General features: G+C 42.4%; 1 protein-coding gene across 3 annotated transcripts in view; it reads left to right on the top strand.

Annotated features, from left to right (window-relative positions):
* Positions 1-8,618: 8,618 nt before the first annotated feature.
* CBFB (core-binding factor subunit beta) overlaps positions 8,619-17,105 on the top strand; it is a 44,498-nt gene continuing 36,011 nt past the window's right edge. For 2 of the 3 annotated variants that reach the window (XM_052796520.1, XM_052796521.1), the window contains exons 1-3: positions 8,622-8,772; positions 9,010-9,096; positions 13,738-13,854. In XM_052796520.1, coding sequence (XP_052652480.1) covers positions 8,695-8,772; positions 9,010-9,096; positions 13,738-13,854 — 282 coding nt within the window. In that variant the 5' untranslated portion in view covers positions 8,622-8,694. Of the gene's footprint in view, positions 8,773-9,009; positions 9,097-13,737; positions 13,855-17,105 lie in introns of all 3 variants that reach the window. The other variant, XM_052796522.1, reaches the window with a different exon arrangement.

Raw genomic sequence — 17,105 nt, 5'->3', positions numbered from 1 at the left:
AACCAGATCTGCCTTCGATACACATTTATCACAGCTGGATTATGGGGTTGGAGTAGCCACTGGAATTTCTTTCTGGTGAAACTGGAAGTGACCTTTGTTTCTCCTTGTTCTGTGGGTCAGTCTTGAGCTTAACTGGACATCTACAAACACTGCAGCTGCTAACAGAGACCACAAAGGTGACTGAGAGGTTAAGAGCAACCTCTGCTGCTCTTGTGCCTTGTTTCTTTTGCTGCTGCTGTAGCATTGGCTCATAGACATCTTGCTGGGCTCCCTCCTGTTGGTAAGCACAGGCCTGCGCAGGGGGAGCAAAGCACAAAAATGCAGCAAGTTCACAACGCTAAAGACTTGAATGGGGGAAATCTGCATCTAACAGGAAAATCCTATGGTAGAGTGTGCTGAGGAATCTGTCTTGGGACATAAAGAAGGCAAAGGGGCAGCTGTAAATACACCCTTCAACCTGGAATGTGCAATCAAATCTGCATGGGGAAATTCTTGTGCTCCTACGAAGTCAAGGGAAAGTCTATGAGACTTCATTCTGACCCAGGGCACGCCTGTTTGGATCATGGTGGAGGACTGGGGCCATCCTAATTCCCAGTCAGTAAAAACAAATAGCTCTAGCAACAGATGAGAAGGATGAAAACAAAGTTACTATCAACACCCTGCCTCTTTGAAATCCCTTCCAAATTCTCAAAGGATAAGATCAATGCGAACAAAAACAATAACAGCACTGTATTAAAAGAAGGTGAAAAGGCAGCTTCCCCAGCAGAGCACGCCGAAGAAATGGGCTTTGCTTGGCTTTGCTTTCTCGGAGCTGACATGAGGCAGGCAGAGTTTGGTAAAGCCCCAAAGCAGCAGCCAGGTATTAACTGGTTTTTTTTTTAACTTTGCGAGCTCTATAATGAAAGCAGTGGTCGGCACCCCCTGTGCCAGAGCACTCCAAACCTGCCTGCGATGGAATGTGCTGATAGAGAGGAATATTTCCTTGCGGACTTGGTTTGAGACACAAATTTAAATATTGCTAATTTCCAGTATCGGCCTCAGCAAGAAACTTCACCTCTCAGTGATCCATCTGTAAATGGTAGCAGCTCTTCCTAGCCTTGAATGTCTAATTAGACAACGCGATTCATGACTTTTGTCTCCCAGTCTCTGCGTTCACCTAAGTGGAGAACTAATTTCTCTGAAAGCACGCTAGAACAGCTGACAATCCATTTGTTATGATATGGCATGGCAGCCTGGTGTGTTAGGTGTACGGAAATGTAAGTTTTTGATGTGTTTAGTGTGTAATGACAGCAGAGTTCTACTCAGTTCTGAAATGCAACTTTCATTGCAACTTTTTCACCTTGAAAATGAAATTAATTCTTTAAGAATAAGATTTTTAGAATAATCTCATGGTTTGAAAGTCACCATTTTGCTGCCTTTTATGAGGCAAATATAAAGTTTGGCGTGTGTTGTAAAGGCAGATAAAGTGTGAGTGACCAAGAGGACTGAATGGCAGTAGAAAAACTTTAACTTATAATATCTTCAGGAAAAATTCCTAGAAACAGAACAGGGGATTTTAACAAAATTCTCATTCAGATTAATGCAAGTTGTGCTGATAAATCCTCTGGAATTGTCTGACTCTTCTAAACAAATATGGAATTTTGGACAGAGAGATCTTCATGTGCATAAAGTTCTTTGTTTCTCACCAGCAAAACACTTTCAGCTAAGATGTGCCTGTAGGAAATCTCCCCTCCTGTGAAGTTTATTGATATTTTTATTTCAGTTGGGCAAAGTCTTCAAATCCTTGATTACAATTGGGAGTTCATTTCTGCTTTGACTGTAGAGAAGGTAAAAAAGCTTCATAAATGCAATTGCTTTCCACCACTGGATCAATGAGAGGAAAGAATTATAGCTCAAAGCTTACAAGAATAATTTCTTTTGAATCTGAAGAGTAACTTGGACATTAGCTGTACTGGGACTGAATCACCTCTAACAGTTGTACTGAGTATAATCAAAAGTATAACAGACTATAACACAGCTTGCTCAGTGATAAACATTCACATGTGAAACAAGAACAGGGCTTTGAGTCACTCTGTTTAGCTTTCTCCCCCATCATCTCAAATTCAAGCAATGAACAGCTATCCCTACAAGTGTTTGGTTTCCATGCTTTGAATTTGAATATATCCTGCGCTGCTCATGCAGGAACAAGAAGGGATGGCTGCAGGACCTGTGCTGTCCTGTACATGAGTTCCTCTCTCACACCAGCCACCAACATGTTTTGTGTCAACAAATTTCTTATAGTGCTGTGTATGCTAACAAGGGGGGGGGGACGGGGGGACGACAACAACAAAATAACAAAAAACCACCCTGAAGATTGGGAACAGAAGAGGAGCAAATATAATTAACCCACAGAGATGATGTTGCATTTAGCTTAACAGAGATTTGGCTGTTGGAGGCTACGAGAGCACTTACATGTTTTGACTGTTTCTTAGACAAGCTCTCTGCTTGTGACCACTTAGTGTCACCCTGATTCCTTCTTGTGGAAGAAGACCTCGGATATCCTGGGTAGACAACTTCGTGTCCACTCTGAGCTGCTGGAGTACTACAGCAGGCTTGTGCTGGGCCCGAGGAACTGAAACCGTCTGCATTGTCCATTCTCAGGTTGCTTCCTGGAAGCCCTTGAGATATGAAAATCTGCAGGGACTTCTAGAACAGCTACAAGATTACAGATCTTGTCTGGCCTTTCAGGTCTCGTGCTTAATGCTTTTTAAAACGTGTAAAAGGCTCTCTACCATAGCATGCCACCCCCCAAAACCATGCATACGCTTTTGAAGTTTTTAATGGATTAAGAAATGCTATGTAATGAGACAGTGTGGCTGATAGCAGCACGGTAGATAATACAGAGAAAAAGCTGTGCCTGAACAACATACCGTTGAGTGCCTATAGCATTGTCCATATGCCAATAACAGCATCTTCAGAACTAATTTCACAAAGACAGTTTTTAAACACTTCCTTTTATGTATGTAGGCTTGGGTGAGTCATGCCTTGTGCTTAGTTAAACTTTCTCCTCATTGCTCAACATTAGGGATAATGACAGTGCCTGACTCTCTACATAGAGATCTCAAGAGCTTCATCTGGAGATCTCGAGTCATTTGATAGGTGGGGGAATTGAGGCATGAGAGGTGAAGTGATATACCCAAAGTCATTTAGCAGGCCACAGGCAAGGCTGGAAGAGGCACCCAGTCCTGCCCTCTGCTCATCAGACAATGGAGACTGAATTCAGATAATATTTCTTTTCACAGTTTGTGCTGTCACTGGTAAAATGAAAAAAGGGTTTTTAATATAAAAGCTGCATAGTTCCATTGCCAAAACATGTATAGATAGCACAGAATCACAGAAATGTATACCTACGTTGCTCATCATCACTGTTTCCAATAACCAGTATGAAAGTCAAGTAGCCTTCTGGGATAATCTGGTTTAGTTCTCTAATTGTGTAGTTCAGCCTCCATTGCATCATTGGAAGAATAATTGGTTCTGTTGTCCTCGAGTTTCATTTCATTTCATGTTGGTTTCTAGAAATACACCTGTATTCCCCTGGTTAATTGGAAGAATTTAAACAGATTTTCAATTCACTATGATGATGCGTTTTCCTAAAACAGTGCCAAGCTCCATAATCAGAGGCTGCCTTTGCTACATCAGACTCTTGTACCTGGTATCACACTGTACTTCCATAGTTGCACGTCCCTGATCTTTGTATGATTAGTTGCTGGCATGCAAGTGTCAGAACAGTGTACTCAGGTGGATGTCCAGGCCATGCTTTTGTGGGAGATACTGCACATGTATGTTAATGAAACAAAGACTATTTCTTTGTGAAGCACACTGTTAAACTGCTAGTGCTCAAACCCAGAAATAGCCCAGGGTGTCCAAATCAGCCAGCTGGGAAAGGATGGTTGTTTTCACTGGCTTTTCATTTAGGCCTGCCCATGAAGATTTAGGTCTTTTGTTGCACTGCGGTAGTAACCCAGGTCGAAGCAGAGGTGTGAATGCAGCTATTCCAGTGCAAGAGTCACTGTGACTAGGGTGCTTGCAGGGGAGGCTGGAAATTTGGTCTTCAACAGCTTCAGTGTGGGAAGGGTTTTGTATGTCCTGTCTGAGTACTCGAAATGCTTGGGAACAACAAAGGCAGGCAGGAGTCACGCTCTGATAAGGGAGAGCCCCATCCAGTTATTTCAAGTAGCACCTGCAGGCATCTTCTTTTAGGAAAAAGGTTCCAGCTTTGGTATCTGGAGTGAACAGATGCATCTGTCTTGTAGCCTGGTTTAGAGAAAAAAAGACATCAGGTACTGCTTCCTCCCTCGTACCTGCCATGCTTAGCATTTTTTTAACTGGTAGGCAGCTTCCCATTCAGAATGCAAAGTTAGATCATTTTGTTTAACTGTTGTGGTAGGACTCTTATCTCTTTTTGTGTGCTGTGTAAGATGTTTAGGTATCAACTTTGGATTTAGCCAAGTCCTGAAAGCTGTGTGTTGTCGCATTTGGAGTACCTACATCCATCTCTGCATAAAGTGCTTCCACAGATGAGAATTGACTCCAATAGCTCATGGCCCTCTGCATTGCCATGTTCCTCATTAGGGTTGTTTTGGGAGTCCTGAGATAAGATAGATCTTTATGCTGATGTATGCAGGCTAGACACGAAAGGCTGCTCTGGAGGTGAGTTAGAGCATTTCAGGATGTTTTCCGCATGTGACTGTGGGTCCATGAACCGATCAGCAATACCCCATGTCACTGGTGGAATGACTTCAGTGAGGATATTCTGGCTGAGAGCACTGGTTGTAGTAGCAGGGAAATAAAAATTAGTCTGGGGGAAAGAAGTCAATTCATCTGCTCAATTCCTCTCCCCTTCCTGAATTTTGTAGAATCCATAAGCATAGACCTTGCGTAAGTGGATTGCATTTTACACCTAATGTGCATAATTATATCTTGCAAACAGTTTATTAATGGATCTATAATCATAGAGTAGCTTGTATATACATAACACTGGTGTTTGATTATGCTGCAGCTGCCATAGATGAATGGATATGCAGGAGTCTTGCTTATTAGCGTCTCACATGTGTGAAGTCTAGAGAACAATGTAACATCGGTGCCATGCAGTTGTTCAACAAATACTGCTACCTAGGGGAAACCAGATGTTATAAAGACATGGTAGAGAAGGGTTATAGAAAGAATAGTATACACAGGACTTGTCACTTGAAGAAAGCTCCCTTTCTCAAAAACACCCCATCTGTAAATCTTTGAATGGTATTCTGTCTCAATTATCCATGCACTGTAAACATGTTAGATCTTTTTTTGGAAAGGGGTCTGGTCTGAGAAATCGCTCTGGAAACAGCATGCCTACAAGGCTTGACCATTTCTATTTTCTGAAGGTGACTCACCCAGAGGCCTGATGAACAGCTTAAGTTCTTGTGAATCAACAGACCAAGGATTTGCAGACCAAGGTAAGTCTACTAATATTTGAGCAGCCTGAACTACACTGAAAGGGTTTGCAGAGATATTGCTGAGACACCTTTAGGAAGCAGTTATGTTTAGTTATGCATGAGGAAAAAGATTCTAGCTCTTCTTGGTGTGTTGATGATACAGCGCTAAAACCAAAAAAAAAAATATGTTTGGTGAGGTGCAGAATTCCCATGAGTTTGTATCCCATCTCCAACATGATAACCTCAGCTTTCCCTCTCATGTCTCCCAGCTACCACCTGCGAAGCTGCTTCTGATCTATGTTGACTGGCCGGTAGCCAGTGACTCTGGCCAAACAGGGTAAATAACTGTGGAAATTATGCTCTAGCCTTTCTTGCAGCAAAGACATTAATTTGCATGCCTCTCCTCTGTTTAGTTAGGAACAAAAAAAAGTATGAGCTTCTCTGTCTTTAAGACCTGAATTGCCTTGTTAAATGTTGGGGGCTGCATGGGGTAGAGAGAGGAAGAGCTGGTCCAATTTTATAAGCTTTCCTTGATGAGAAAACAGGCCTAAAATAATTGTTTTCTCCCAGTTATATCTGTAACAATATAAAGGAATCAGTTCCCTTCACTAAGGAGGTATTCTTCAGAGCAGAAGAATTGTTTGTTTGTTTTGTGTCAGCTTAGTGTATAGAAACTGGATAAATTCAGAAGAATAATATGATACAATGCCACTGTCTTCCATCTCACACCTTCCAGCTATCCTGTTTCTGCATCAGACCAACTGAGGCAACAAACAGAGGCAGTGTCTGATCTGTTACAGACTTCCTGATAATATTGACTCACTTTATTTTAAATAAAACCTTTGCAGTGGAGAGATGAAAACTCCAGGATGACAAACATTAAACAAAGAGCTACGTGGAGGAAAGCAGTCAAATTTAATGTTGTTTCCAAAGTCTTGAAAAATATATGCCAAGGTCAAAACCCCAAACTTGCTAGGTGATTATGTTTCCCGTTTCTTATTTTAGGGCTTTACAACCACTCGTCTTGCTTTTGATCTTGGTAATTTTTTTTGCAAATTGTTGTTTTGGAAGAAGGCACAGTCAGTTTGGGAGGGGGTGAGGAGATGGGAACTGGCTGATGTACTAGCAAGTAGTGAAAGATTGTTGGGGGTTAAGAGAGCAGATTTCTACCTTATGAACTTGGCAGTTCTCCTGCAGGTCTATGCTCTTGGTATTGATCTTGCTGTAAGATGAATAGTGATATGGATTTTTTTTAAAGATGTCTTATTTTGGGACCTTTAAATGTGCCTGACATTCACGAGAATTTCTCTTAAGGGGTTGGTATTAAACTAATCAAGATAACATAGAACATTTTTATGTTTTCAGTGTATTTTCTTTTCAGATTTGGTTATTATTGAAGAAAGCTTTTAAAACAGTTCTTTTAGTGCTTTTAACTTCTGAATTTACACGCATATCTGCATTACAGTAACACACCAATAATGGGAAGATACAGCTTAAACTCATACGGAGTTACTACCTAAATCTGCAGTTCACAAATGTACTAAACTTCTCTTAGAAGTTTTTTTCTAAATGTAGAAAATATTCTACAGGTTTTTTTAATGAAGTCTGTATACAATTAGTTAAGGGATGCAGACACTTCCCTCATTTTTTATTAATTTGCTCGTACTTGATTCAAATCATGCCTTCTGGCTAACCTTAGCATTGCCCTCTTCTAATTTGCATGAGTACGTGTGAAGTTAAGATCATAATACTGAGAGATTAGAAAACCTCATTTCTTTATCAAAAGATCTAATACGCTCTAATATTTTTGTGTTGGCAATAGGTATTGTAATATCCAACTGTTTTTTGGCATGTGCAGCTATCCTTAGGATGCTCCAGAGCTGCTAAAAACCTGGGGGGAGAGTGGTTGTAGGGAGCAAATAATTGAGGTATGTACGAAAAAAATGGATTTAGGGACGGGTGATGTATGTCCTGCTGTGCTCCTTGATTGAATTAGCGCCTGTAAAATGCCTGTTTGTGAAGATGAAGCAGCAAGAGTTCAGGCTGCAGCCTTGGTGCTGTGTTTTTAGCATGCGAGTTAAGCGAACTTTTGAAGTGCTGGTGAACCCAAGCGCTGGGTTTTGGTTGTTTTGGGTTTTTTTTTGCTCTAGGCTGACACCAAGATTTCAAAGACACCCAGCAGCCCTGCTGCGCATTTTGAAGTGGTGGGTGCTTCTGCTCTCCTCGGGAACAGGCCCCTCGCCTGCGCTCTGTGCGCGGTTCCGCAGCTGCTCTCCCACCACCGAAGAGGGGCAGGGACCGAGGCAGCCCCGGACAGCCGTGTTTCGCTGGGGCGGAGGGGGGGGTCCTTTGCCAGCGGTGGGGTACGGTTCTGGGACCATCCTTTGGGCTAAGCCAGGCCTTTACACTGGCTCCTGGGCCGGGGTCAGCCCCCGCTGACCGTGAGGGGAGCCAGAGGCCGGCGCGACGCCAGCACCGTCCCTCCCTACCTGCCCCCTCCTCACCGCCCGCGGGCTGAGGGTGGGGGGGGAAAAGGCCACGACGCGGCCACCTCTCCCTTCTCCCAACGCGAGCGGGACGGCGGCAGCAGGTGCAGGGGGCGGCCCGAGAGGGACCGCCGAGTCCCCGCCGTGAGGGGATAGCTCCCCATCGCCCGCGGGGCGGCGGGGGCGGCCTCTGCTCGCCCGCGGCAGCGCTGAGGCTGCTCCCCTCGAAGCAGGAAGCCGGAAACCATCGAGACGAGCCGCGTTAACGCGGGGGGGGCGGCGGCGACCCCGCTCCCCTCAGCCCCGAGGGGTGAGTCAACGCCCGGGTGGGGGGACACTGACTCACACCCCCCGCCACCCCACCCCGCTTCCCGCCTCGGAGGGAGGCGCGCGAGCCCCCGCGGCGCATGCGCGGCGGCGGCGGAGTTGTGAATGGTGCGGCTGTTCGGCCGGAGTTTACGAGCCGGGGAGGAAGTCGGAGGGAGAGGGAGGAGGGGGAGAGGGAGGAGGGGGGGGGGGCGGGAACGGGCAGCGCGCGGCGGCGGCGCGAGCTCAGGCGGCTGCTGCTGCTGCTCTGCGCGCGCGGCGCGGGGGGGGGGGGGGGGGGGAGGAGGAGGAGGAGGAGGAGGCGGGGGGAGGGAGAGGGAGGGGGGGCGCCGCCGCCGGCGGGGGCTAACAAAGGGCGAGGCGAGCGCTGGGGCTGGGACAGCGCGGGGCGGGAGGGGAGGGCAGCCGGCGGCGGCGGCCCCACCACCATGCCGCGGGTTGTCCCCGACCAGCGGAGCAAGTTCGAGAACGAGGAGTTCTTCAGGAAGCTGAGCCGCGAGTGCGAGGTGAGGCGGCGGCGAGGCCCCCCCTTCCCTCCCTCCCTCCTCCCCTTCGCCCGCTCGCCGCGGGGAAAGTTTCCGCGGGCCGCGGAGGGGCCGGGGGGGAGCCCCGCGCTTCGCCTCACGCCTCAGCCGCGGCGGGGGAGCCGGGCCGGGCGGCGCGGGGAGGCGCAGTCTGTGCACTCCGCTGCCCCCTTATCGCCGGGATTGGCCCCTCCTGATTGCGCGCCCTGTTCTCCGCAGATTAAATACACCGGCTTCAGGGACCGGCCCCACGAGGAGAGGCAGGCCCGCTTCCAGAACGCCTGCCGCGACGGCCGCTCCGAGATCGTAAGTGGCGCCGCGCTCCCCTCGGGGCCCGTCGGGACCGGGCCGGGGCGGCCGCCGGCGCCTGTCAGCTGCGGGCGGGGGAACGGCCGGCACCGGGCCCCTCCGCGCTTCGCTCATCCCCTCCCCCCCCCCCCTTTTTTTTTTTTTTTTATTAAATAAAAAGTTTCGGAGTGGCTTTGAGGAGGAGGAGGAGGAACGCTTCCAAGTAACTAAGCTAAAATGCTTGGCGCTGGGTGTGGCGGGAGCGGGCGGTGCGCGGTGCACGGCCGGGTCTGAGTGGCCGCGCCGTGCTGGAAAGTTTCCCTTCGGGGGGTGGGGGGTGGAAATAACATCTGCCGCCTTTCAACCGCCGAGGGAAAGGAGGCTTTCGTTAAAAGGCAACACTTCTCTCCCCTGAAGAATAGTGCTTTTTCGCAAAAAGGTGTCAACTGGCTCTGCCTTGGCTAAAGCAGTAAAAGCGCCGTTGGTTAAAGGGGGGTGATAGGTAGGTGAGGAAAATCTCTCGGAGCGTTCAGAGCCACCCGCGAGTGCGAACTGGCTGTACTTCCTTCCCAGGGCACGTGTTGCAATTGTAAGCTGCTTATTTCAGTATTCAACTCCCCCCCCCCCCCTTTTTTTTTTTTTTTTCGGAAACAGTAGCTTTCAGAAATGAGTAAAACTTGTTCAGAAGGCACTAGGTAAAAGTCTCAAATGAGCTGTTTGATGTGTTTGTGAACTGAATCAAATGCTTTTAAAATTAGGCTTTGAAACTTACAACCTTAGCCTCGTTTTTCTCATTCATTAAGGTTAGCTACAGACTATTCTCTTCTTCTGAATTAAGAAGTGAGATGAAGTACGGCTCGGAGTAGTCAAGAACTGACTAGTTATTTCCTTGTTTGATTTCTGCTATGTGTTCCTTCTATAGGACCAGTATCCCAGAGCACTGTTGTTAAGTTCTTAACTCTTCGCTGTTCTTAAAATGCAGAAGTAACCTCTTTTTCATTTACAGCATACAAGGAAAGACTAGGTAAAAATTCCCTTCCTGTAAAAAATAGCCCCTACTTTCACCAAGTCCGGTTTATGATAATTCTTTAATTTCACATGGTATTGATATTGCTAGTCAGTTCACAATAAAATTATTCTTATGCACAATGAAATTACTCTTATGCACATCCAAACAAATATAATTGAATACCAGTTACTGCAGCTGATCTTGTTCATTTGTGTTTGTGAATAAAAGGATATACACTCAAGTACATGGTTATCTTTTACTGAGTAACTTTATTTTAGCTGAATCTTATCCCTGCTTGTTACCTGTGGTCCAAGAACCTGTAACATTATTTTGTGAGAGGCCCCCTGTAGTCAGTCTCTTAATTTTACTGGATTTTTTACATTCGTTTGTCATTGTGCATGTTTGCTTCCTTTAAAAAGTCACCAGGGAAACAATGGGTGGGTAAGGAAAACGTAGGTTGCTAGCATTTGAAGTTCCTGAACAGGTGAAAGTGCATAGTATACCTGAGTTCTTCCCTAAAAAAAAAAAAAAAAATTAAAAAAATGGAAATGTAGCTTATAAACTAGCTTTCTAATGCAGCCTATGCAGTTATTTATATAAATGGGAAATCACTATAGTTTCACCTTTGTACTTGTAAGCCTGCTGCTGTCTTTCTCTGCCAGAACTTCATCCCTTGGAAGCAACCAGTGATGCCTGTTCTATGTATTTTTACTTCTACTTAATTATAAATCAGCCTCTAAATTTCTTGATCTGAAACATCTGGTTTTGTTTTGTGACCAGGGCACAAGTAGTCAGGTTTATTTAGAAATGTAGTATGTGTAATGACTGATGTTAAAAAGAGCTAGCAATTTTACTTTTTTTTAGTCCTGAATGTTTTTCCAGACGTCCAGGATTTATTCTTTTATCTCCAAAGGGAGCCTTTGCAAATGACCTTACGTATTTTTAAGCAGGCAGAAAAACCCAGAGAACAGCTTAGGGATTTAATGTAGAACTGGCAGTAGGTTGTTGGTTACTTCTGTCAAATAACTCTTGATTGAATGAAGAAAATAATTACCAGTATTACTGAGAAAGTAACTGTGAAATATTAAATAAGATTTCAGGTTAACTTGAAAATAACTTCACATGTTCAGTTTGTTTTGGGAGCCTTCCTAACTACCTATTTGTTTGGAAGGTACTTGTATTTACATTGTGTACGTGTGGGTCAGATCACCCTTGTACTCCTGATAAGCTTTCTGCAAAATTTGAGGCATATGTGTATGATAGCATTTTGGACTGAGCTTAAAAAGGCTGTGTATAAAAAAACCGTAATTTTCTCACTTTCAAGTTTAAGACCAAGCTAGTGGTGTGATTTTTTTTTTTTTTTTTAATTTGCTTTTACTAGAAGAAAATTGTTGGGTTCGGTGTAGTCCTGTGTGGTTACTAGCAAGACTGTTAGGGAGTTTTTCAGTATTGACCTATGATTTTGATTTGAGAAGCATGTGGGTGTTTTAATTGGATGGGTTTATCTGTTCAAAGGGAGGGAACAGGCTTCAAAAATCCAGAGAATAAATATCTACGTAGCTTTTTAAATAGCCTATGGTTTAAATGTTGCCTGCATGACTCCATGAGGATGTGGGAATTTGTATACTTGAATTTTCTTCTTTTTTCTGATATTTTTCCCATGGTTTTTCATGGCCCTCTAGCACAAATTGGGGGGTGGAAGCAGGGAGGTGTGGGCACTTCACTGTCTCCCTTGGTTTCCCGGAAAGCAAGTACAGTACTTCTGACCCAGTATCCTTGGGGTCAGCAGAAACTGGAGTGGTCCGGAGGGCTGCAGTGGTCAGCTGGTTTACACTCAAAGATCTCACTCCTTGGCATTTTGTTTTAAGTGTAGAAATTAAGGAGTATAAAACACGTATTTGCTAAAGATGCTCAGAGGTGAGAAGGTTGTTCTTACAAAGACTAAGTGGTGATGATTTATGAGTCACAAATATTTGGAGATGGGTATAATGTTTTTGTTGATCTCTAAATAGAATCACTTAGAAAATAAAGGGATAATAGAAGCTAGTCAGCCTGATACTGATGGTCTGCAGCCGTCACAGTTTTGATGCTTCCTATTTGTGCAAGTGTATCCTCAATGAAGCTTCTATTACATTGATTGAAATGTTTGTCTTTGCATATTGTAGGGCAAACAAATATTAATGTACCAATACAATATCCCCCCCAGTATTAGTAGGACCGATTCATCAATTTTAATGACATTGAGAATGTGCTTAACAGGAGATTTAAAAAAAAAAAAAATTAAAAAAAAAAATCTGCTTTTAAGCATCGTCTGGTATGGAACCTGATTGCAGAGTATTAGTCTCCCTTGGCGGAGGGGAAAAAGTCAAGACAAAGCACTTCTACTTTCAAAATGGGAGGTATTAATCCTGTGACAGGCAGTGTTGCAGTACATGACCGGAACTATCTTAAATAACATGTAGAGCTATTGTGTCATAGGTAGCAGTACAGTTATACCATAAAGTTGCTGAATTCTGGGTTGCTTGAAAGGGATCCGCTTGTCAGGAAATTCCAACTGTTAGAGTAGTATTTGTATAGCTTTTAAGAAAAACTGTATTCTGGATTAATGACCATTTAAATCTAAGTGATCGCAGTAATCCATACAGTTATTTGATTGCACCAAATTACATTTAACCCTGGGATTTTGAGTAGAGCTGTATTCTGGGAGCATGTTCGAGTATTCGCGAGCTTGCAGGACATACTCGTGTGTATCAGAGAAGGGTATAAATACTGTGAATCTGGCTTCTACTTGCAAAAATCATTTTTTATTTCATGTCTAGAAATTGACATACTCTTCATGGCTTGGAGTTGATAAGATATACAAATAAATACAGAGTTTATAAAGAAAACTGAATCTTATTTTCATTTGAAACCATAGAAAATTATTTACTTGAAAGCAATGTATGCTTTTTCTAATATGGTTAAGTCAGTCCCTTTAATGATTTTTACAGAGGGCTGCAGCTGAGAATTCCTATGGTTACCTATTCTCACTGACACAGCATCTGCTGATTTGGATTTCACTGGTGTCTTAATGTGGCAAGAGGACTTTTGTCCTGTGAAGCTTAGTTGAGCTGTATGTTGATGCTGCTTGCCTGTAGATGATAAAATAGGAATAATTACATTTCCGTTCAGATAAGTGTTTATCTAGGTACAAGCAGATTGTGAAAGGAAGCGAGTCCTTTTCTTTCTAAAAAAGTTGACCCTAGTAACAGGTTTCAGGAGTTCGTTTTCTGTCAGCAGTACTTCTTTTAGAGATGTGCAAGCTCTTTAAAAAGCATGGGCAATTTTTAATGTTGCAGGTACTAAGTTGGTGCAGGGTATCCAGACAGAACTGAAAGGACAGATTCTAATGTCAGCAAAACTGATTTGAAAGAAGTATTGATTCCATGTTGTATTTTATATCTGAAGCAGCCAATGGCAAATGTTGTCAAAATGGAATCAGATGTTTGTAACTTAATACTTAAGAAAAATGATGAGTGCATGTTTTTGACTTTAAGTATTCTCTATGCTGCCTGGCTTAAGACATAAACTGATGTAAAAATAAATGACTGCCTGCATAATTTATGTAATGTCTTGCTCCCTGATCCTGTTTGTATTGATTTTTCTAAAAGGCTTTTGTGGCCACAGGAACCAATCTGTCTCTCCAGTTTTTTCCGGCCAGCTGGCAGGGGGAGCAGCGACAGACACCGACCCGGGAATATGTCGACTTTGAAAGAGAAGGAGGCAAGGTAAGAAGGAAATTGTTGTGACTGAAAGCAATTTTTATGTTGTGCTTATAAGCCAATTAGTATGGACTGCATGTGTGATGCGAAATTAGTAATATTTCACATCTCGGTGTGTGTAGGTAGTCACATGAGTACAACTGAAAGCTGGTAGGATAAAATCTGGTATCGCTTTGTTTAAAAGCACGTTAATATTTCTGGAGGGAAATGTGGGCAGTACTGGTGGCTTTTTATTATTTTGAAGAACAGAACTTTATTTCTACTGCCATGCTATGATAAAATTTTGGGGAACAATTTAAATTTGGTGTTGAGTCAGTGCTTCTAAAATGGTTCAGAAATTAGACTTTGGCCAATGAATTCTGGTAGATTAATGAAAATTTGCACTTTGAACAGGTTGCTTCATTGGGTCTTAGGTTACCAGTTGATATAGCAAGCATTCAGTGTGCTGCTTAGTGGAATGAAGCTTTTTTTCTCAGTTTCACCATAAGCTATAATATAGAAGAAGCATCCCTTTCAGAATTCTGAATGACTTCTGAATATTTTTTTTCTGAGGTGGTTGTCCCATAGACTGATACCGAAAGCTAGAATTCCCTAATGACAGTGATGGTTACTGTGAAGCTGTATTAGATTTAGAGTCAGAAATGTTGCTTAGTCTCATCAGGATAAAGGTACTGAAATCACTTAAAACTGGTTTTGTTTTACAGGAGAAACATACCTTTAAAATGCAGATGCTGTCTCTTATGTATGCTACTGTAGATGATTTGGGACTGATTCAAAGATCACTGAATTCCATAGGAGACTTTCTGTAGACCTCAGTAGGTTTAAACCAGCATTCAAGCCCCCATAGCCTTTCTGTTTCAGGCTAATTTCTGTATAATTTTTTTACTTCAAAAATTTTTAATAGACTACAAAATTCTTGCTTTTGCCTAAGATTTTTTTTTTTATCCACTCTTGTTAGAAGTAACAGCTAATGCTACCAAACCTACCAGGCTGGAGGAAATATCTGAAGCATATTCAGGTTTAATGGCATATTAGGTCTTTTAAATGCTGCTAGGTGGAAGATAAATATTTCCTATAGTGGGAAAACTTGATTGGAAGAAAAAAAAAATTCCTGAGGGCAGATATGGTATTCGGAATTCAAGTTAATGAGTTTTTTTGGAAAAAATCCTTTTCCATTTAGTCCTGTGAGGCTTGCAGAAGTTTGACAAATTGGGGGAGAAGGAGTGAAGTTGGCTATGCTGGGTACTGACTGCTTTGCTAAGGAAACTGAATTGAATCTGGCTCTTATTGAAAAATATTGATTCTGGCTCACAATTGAATGAGGAATTTTTCTTGTAATGTGTAAGAAGACTGAAGTCTTTCTTCTAGCCAGTTCAAAACTAATTTTATTTACTCCTATGATTTTTTTAACTTTGTTTCCTCTGAATGAATTCTTAAAGTACTGAACTACTTCATCCATTTTCTTATGTTGTCTTAATCATGTAAGGGCGTGGTAGATATGCTGTGTATTAAAATAGAATATGAGCCTCATTAGTGAATGCCACTCCCTGTTTTATTTGTGTTTACAGTAAATTCTAGAGTGCTTCACTAAAACATTTAGAAGAATTCATCTGAATGAGGCCAGAGGTGGACAAACTAATAAATGGGATTAGTGTTATGCTCTAGTATGAACAAATGCCAAATTCACCATTGTAATCAAAGTTTACTAGTGTAAATCACATGTGAGTGCAGGCTTGCTCTGCATAGAATTAAACTTGTCTGAAAGTAAGCCACTCCCATAACTTCAGAAGAGGAGTAAGCAGAATGGGAGAGTGTTTCTCATGTTATCAACAGAAACAGTTAAGTGTTTCATACGAATTGTCTGAGATTTTGTCCTATATAGATTTTTGTCGTTTGGTTTTATTAAGAATTTCTTTCATAGGCTTCAACAGTCTCTTAATACCATGTGATTTTTGTAGCTCTATGCAACATTGTTTTATGAGCTTTGATTCTTGAGGCAGTGCATAATGTGTGTTTGTTCATCACTGGATTTAAGCCAGCAAGGCATGTTTTTAATTATATGAATAGAAAGAGGCTATGGGGGGAGCTGTCAGTTAATTATTATTTTAGGCATTAGTTTGAGATCTAGAATGTAGATAAACTTACCAACACTAGAATATTTTTATTCTGGAATTCTGCTTCGGTGCTTGGCTAAGCAAATGGTGCCCCAAAATAGTTTCTCCAGAGCTGAAATATGTCACTATTGTGCCTAAGCAGTTTTGTACACAGATTGACAAAGCTACCAATGCAGCATCTGCTAGAATTGCTTTTTAAATGATTAACTTTTAGAAAGAGCAACAACCTTGTGAATCCATGCAAAAGTCAGGATTCTGTGAATATCTACTTCATAGGCTTGAGGTTTTTCATTCTGGTATTTCTTAACTGAGGGGTTTTTCGTATGCTTAATTTGCCTTTTAATTTGATGCATCTGATGTTCACAATGGGTGGGTAGGCCTCTAGTGGATGCCCTGTCTTCATTCATTCAAGAATTGGATAGCTAAGTGTTCACTTCATGTTTCTACTCATTTTAAACTCAAGCTTAATGGGGGGTTTTTTTGAGATAGTTTTAACATTCTGTGCTGTCTTTGACCTGTAGCAAATTTAATTGTGTATTTGAGCAATTTTTCAGGTTTGTCATAGCAAAAGAAAAAAGTAGCATTAAAAACAGGTCCCTAGATTGTAAAAATGATAGAACATTGTATTTTATTGTGATTGTGGGGATGTGGGGTGTGTCACATTCAGTGTATGTCCTGTTTCTGGATATCCGAATCATACCAAGGCTACCTGATCCTTTGTGTTGTCAGCTAATGTCCAGTTCTTTTTGTTTGTTTAAAAGAATAAATGAATAGATATTGTTAAGAAAGTCAGAGACAGACAGTGTAGTAGTGTAAAGTATTGCCTGAAATCTCACATAACTGAACCCTGGAATGAAATGGAGAGCTTTATTTTTACCTTGATTCTCTGGTATCATTAATTACTTTGACTAGTTTTATTTGTGCTTAATGAAGTTCTTTAATTTTTACTTCAGTTTTATACTGATACCATATGAACTTCAGGCTGAACTCTGTGTGTGGACTTCAGTGCTTCCTAAAAATCTAATTTTACTGAAAGTCCCCTTGTTTTGTTAAGAACTGTGTGATCAACTTTCTTTGCATGGTTCATTTTGTATACTTCTTACTGTAAGACAAAATGTCCCCGGTTTTCATTTGTTATTCAAG

This window comes from Harpia harpyja, chromosome 9 (assembly GCF_026419915.1).
Source record: "Harpia harpyja isolate bHarHar1 chromosome 9, bHarHar1 primary haplotype, whole genome shotgun sequence".
NCBI lineage: Eukaryota > Metazoa > Chordata > Aves > Accipitriformes > Accipitridae > Harpia > Harpia harpyja.
The sequence above is the reverse complement of the archived record's forward strand: the minus strand, read 5'-3'. Positions and strand labels throughout refer to the sequence as shown.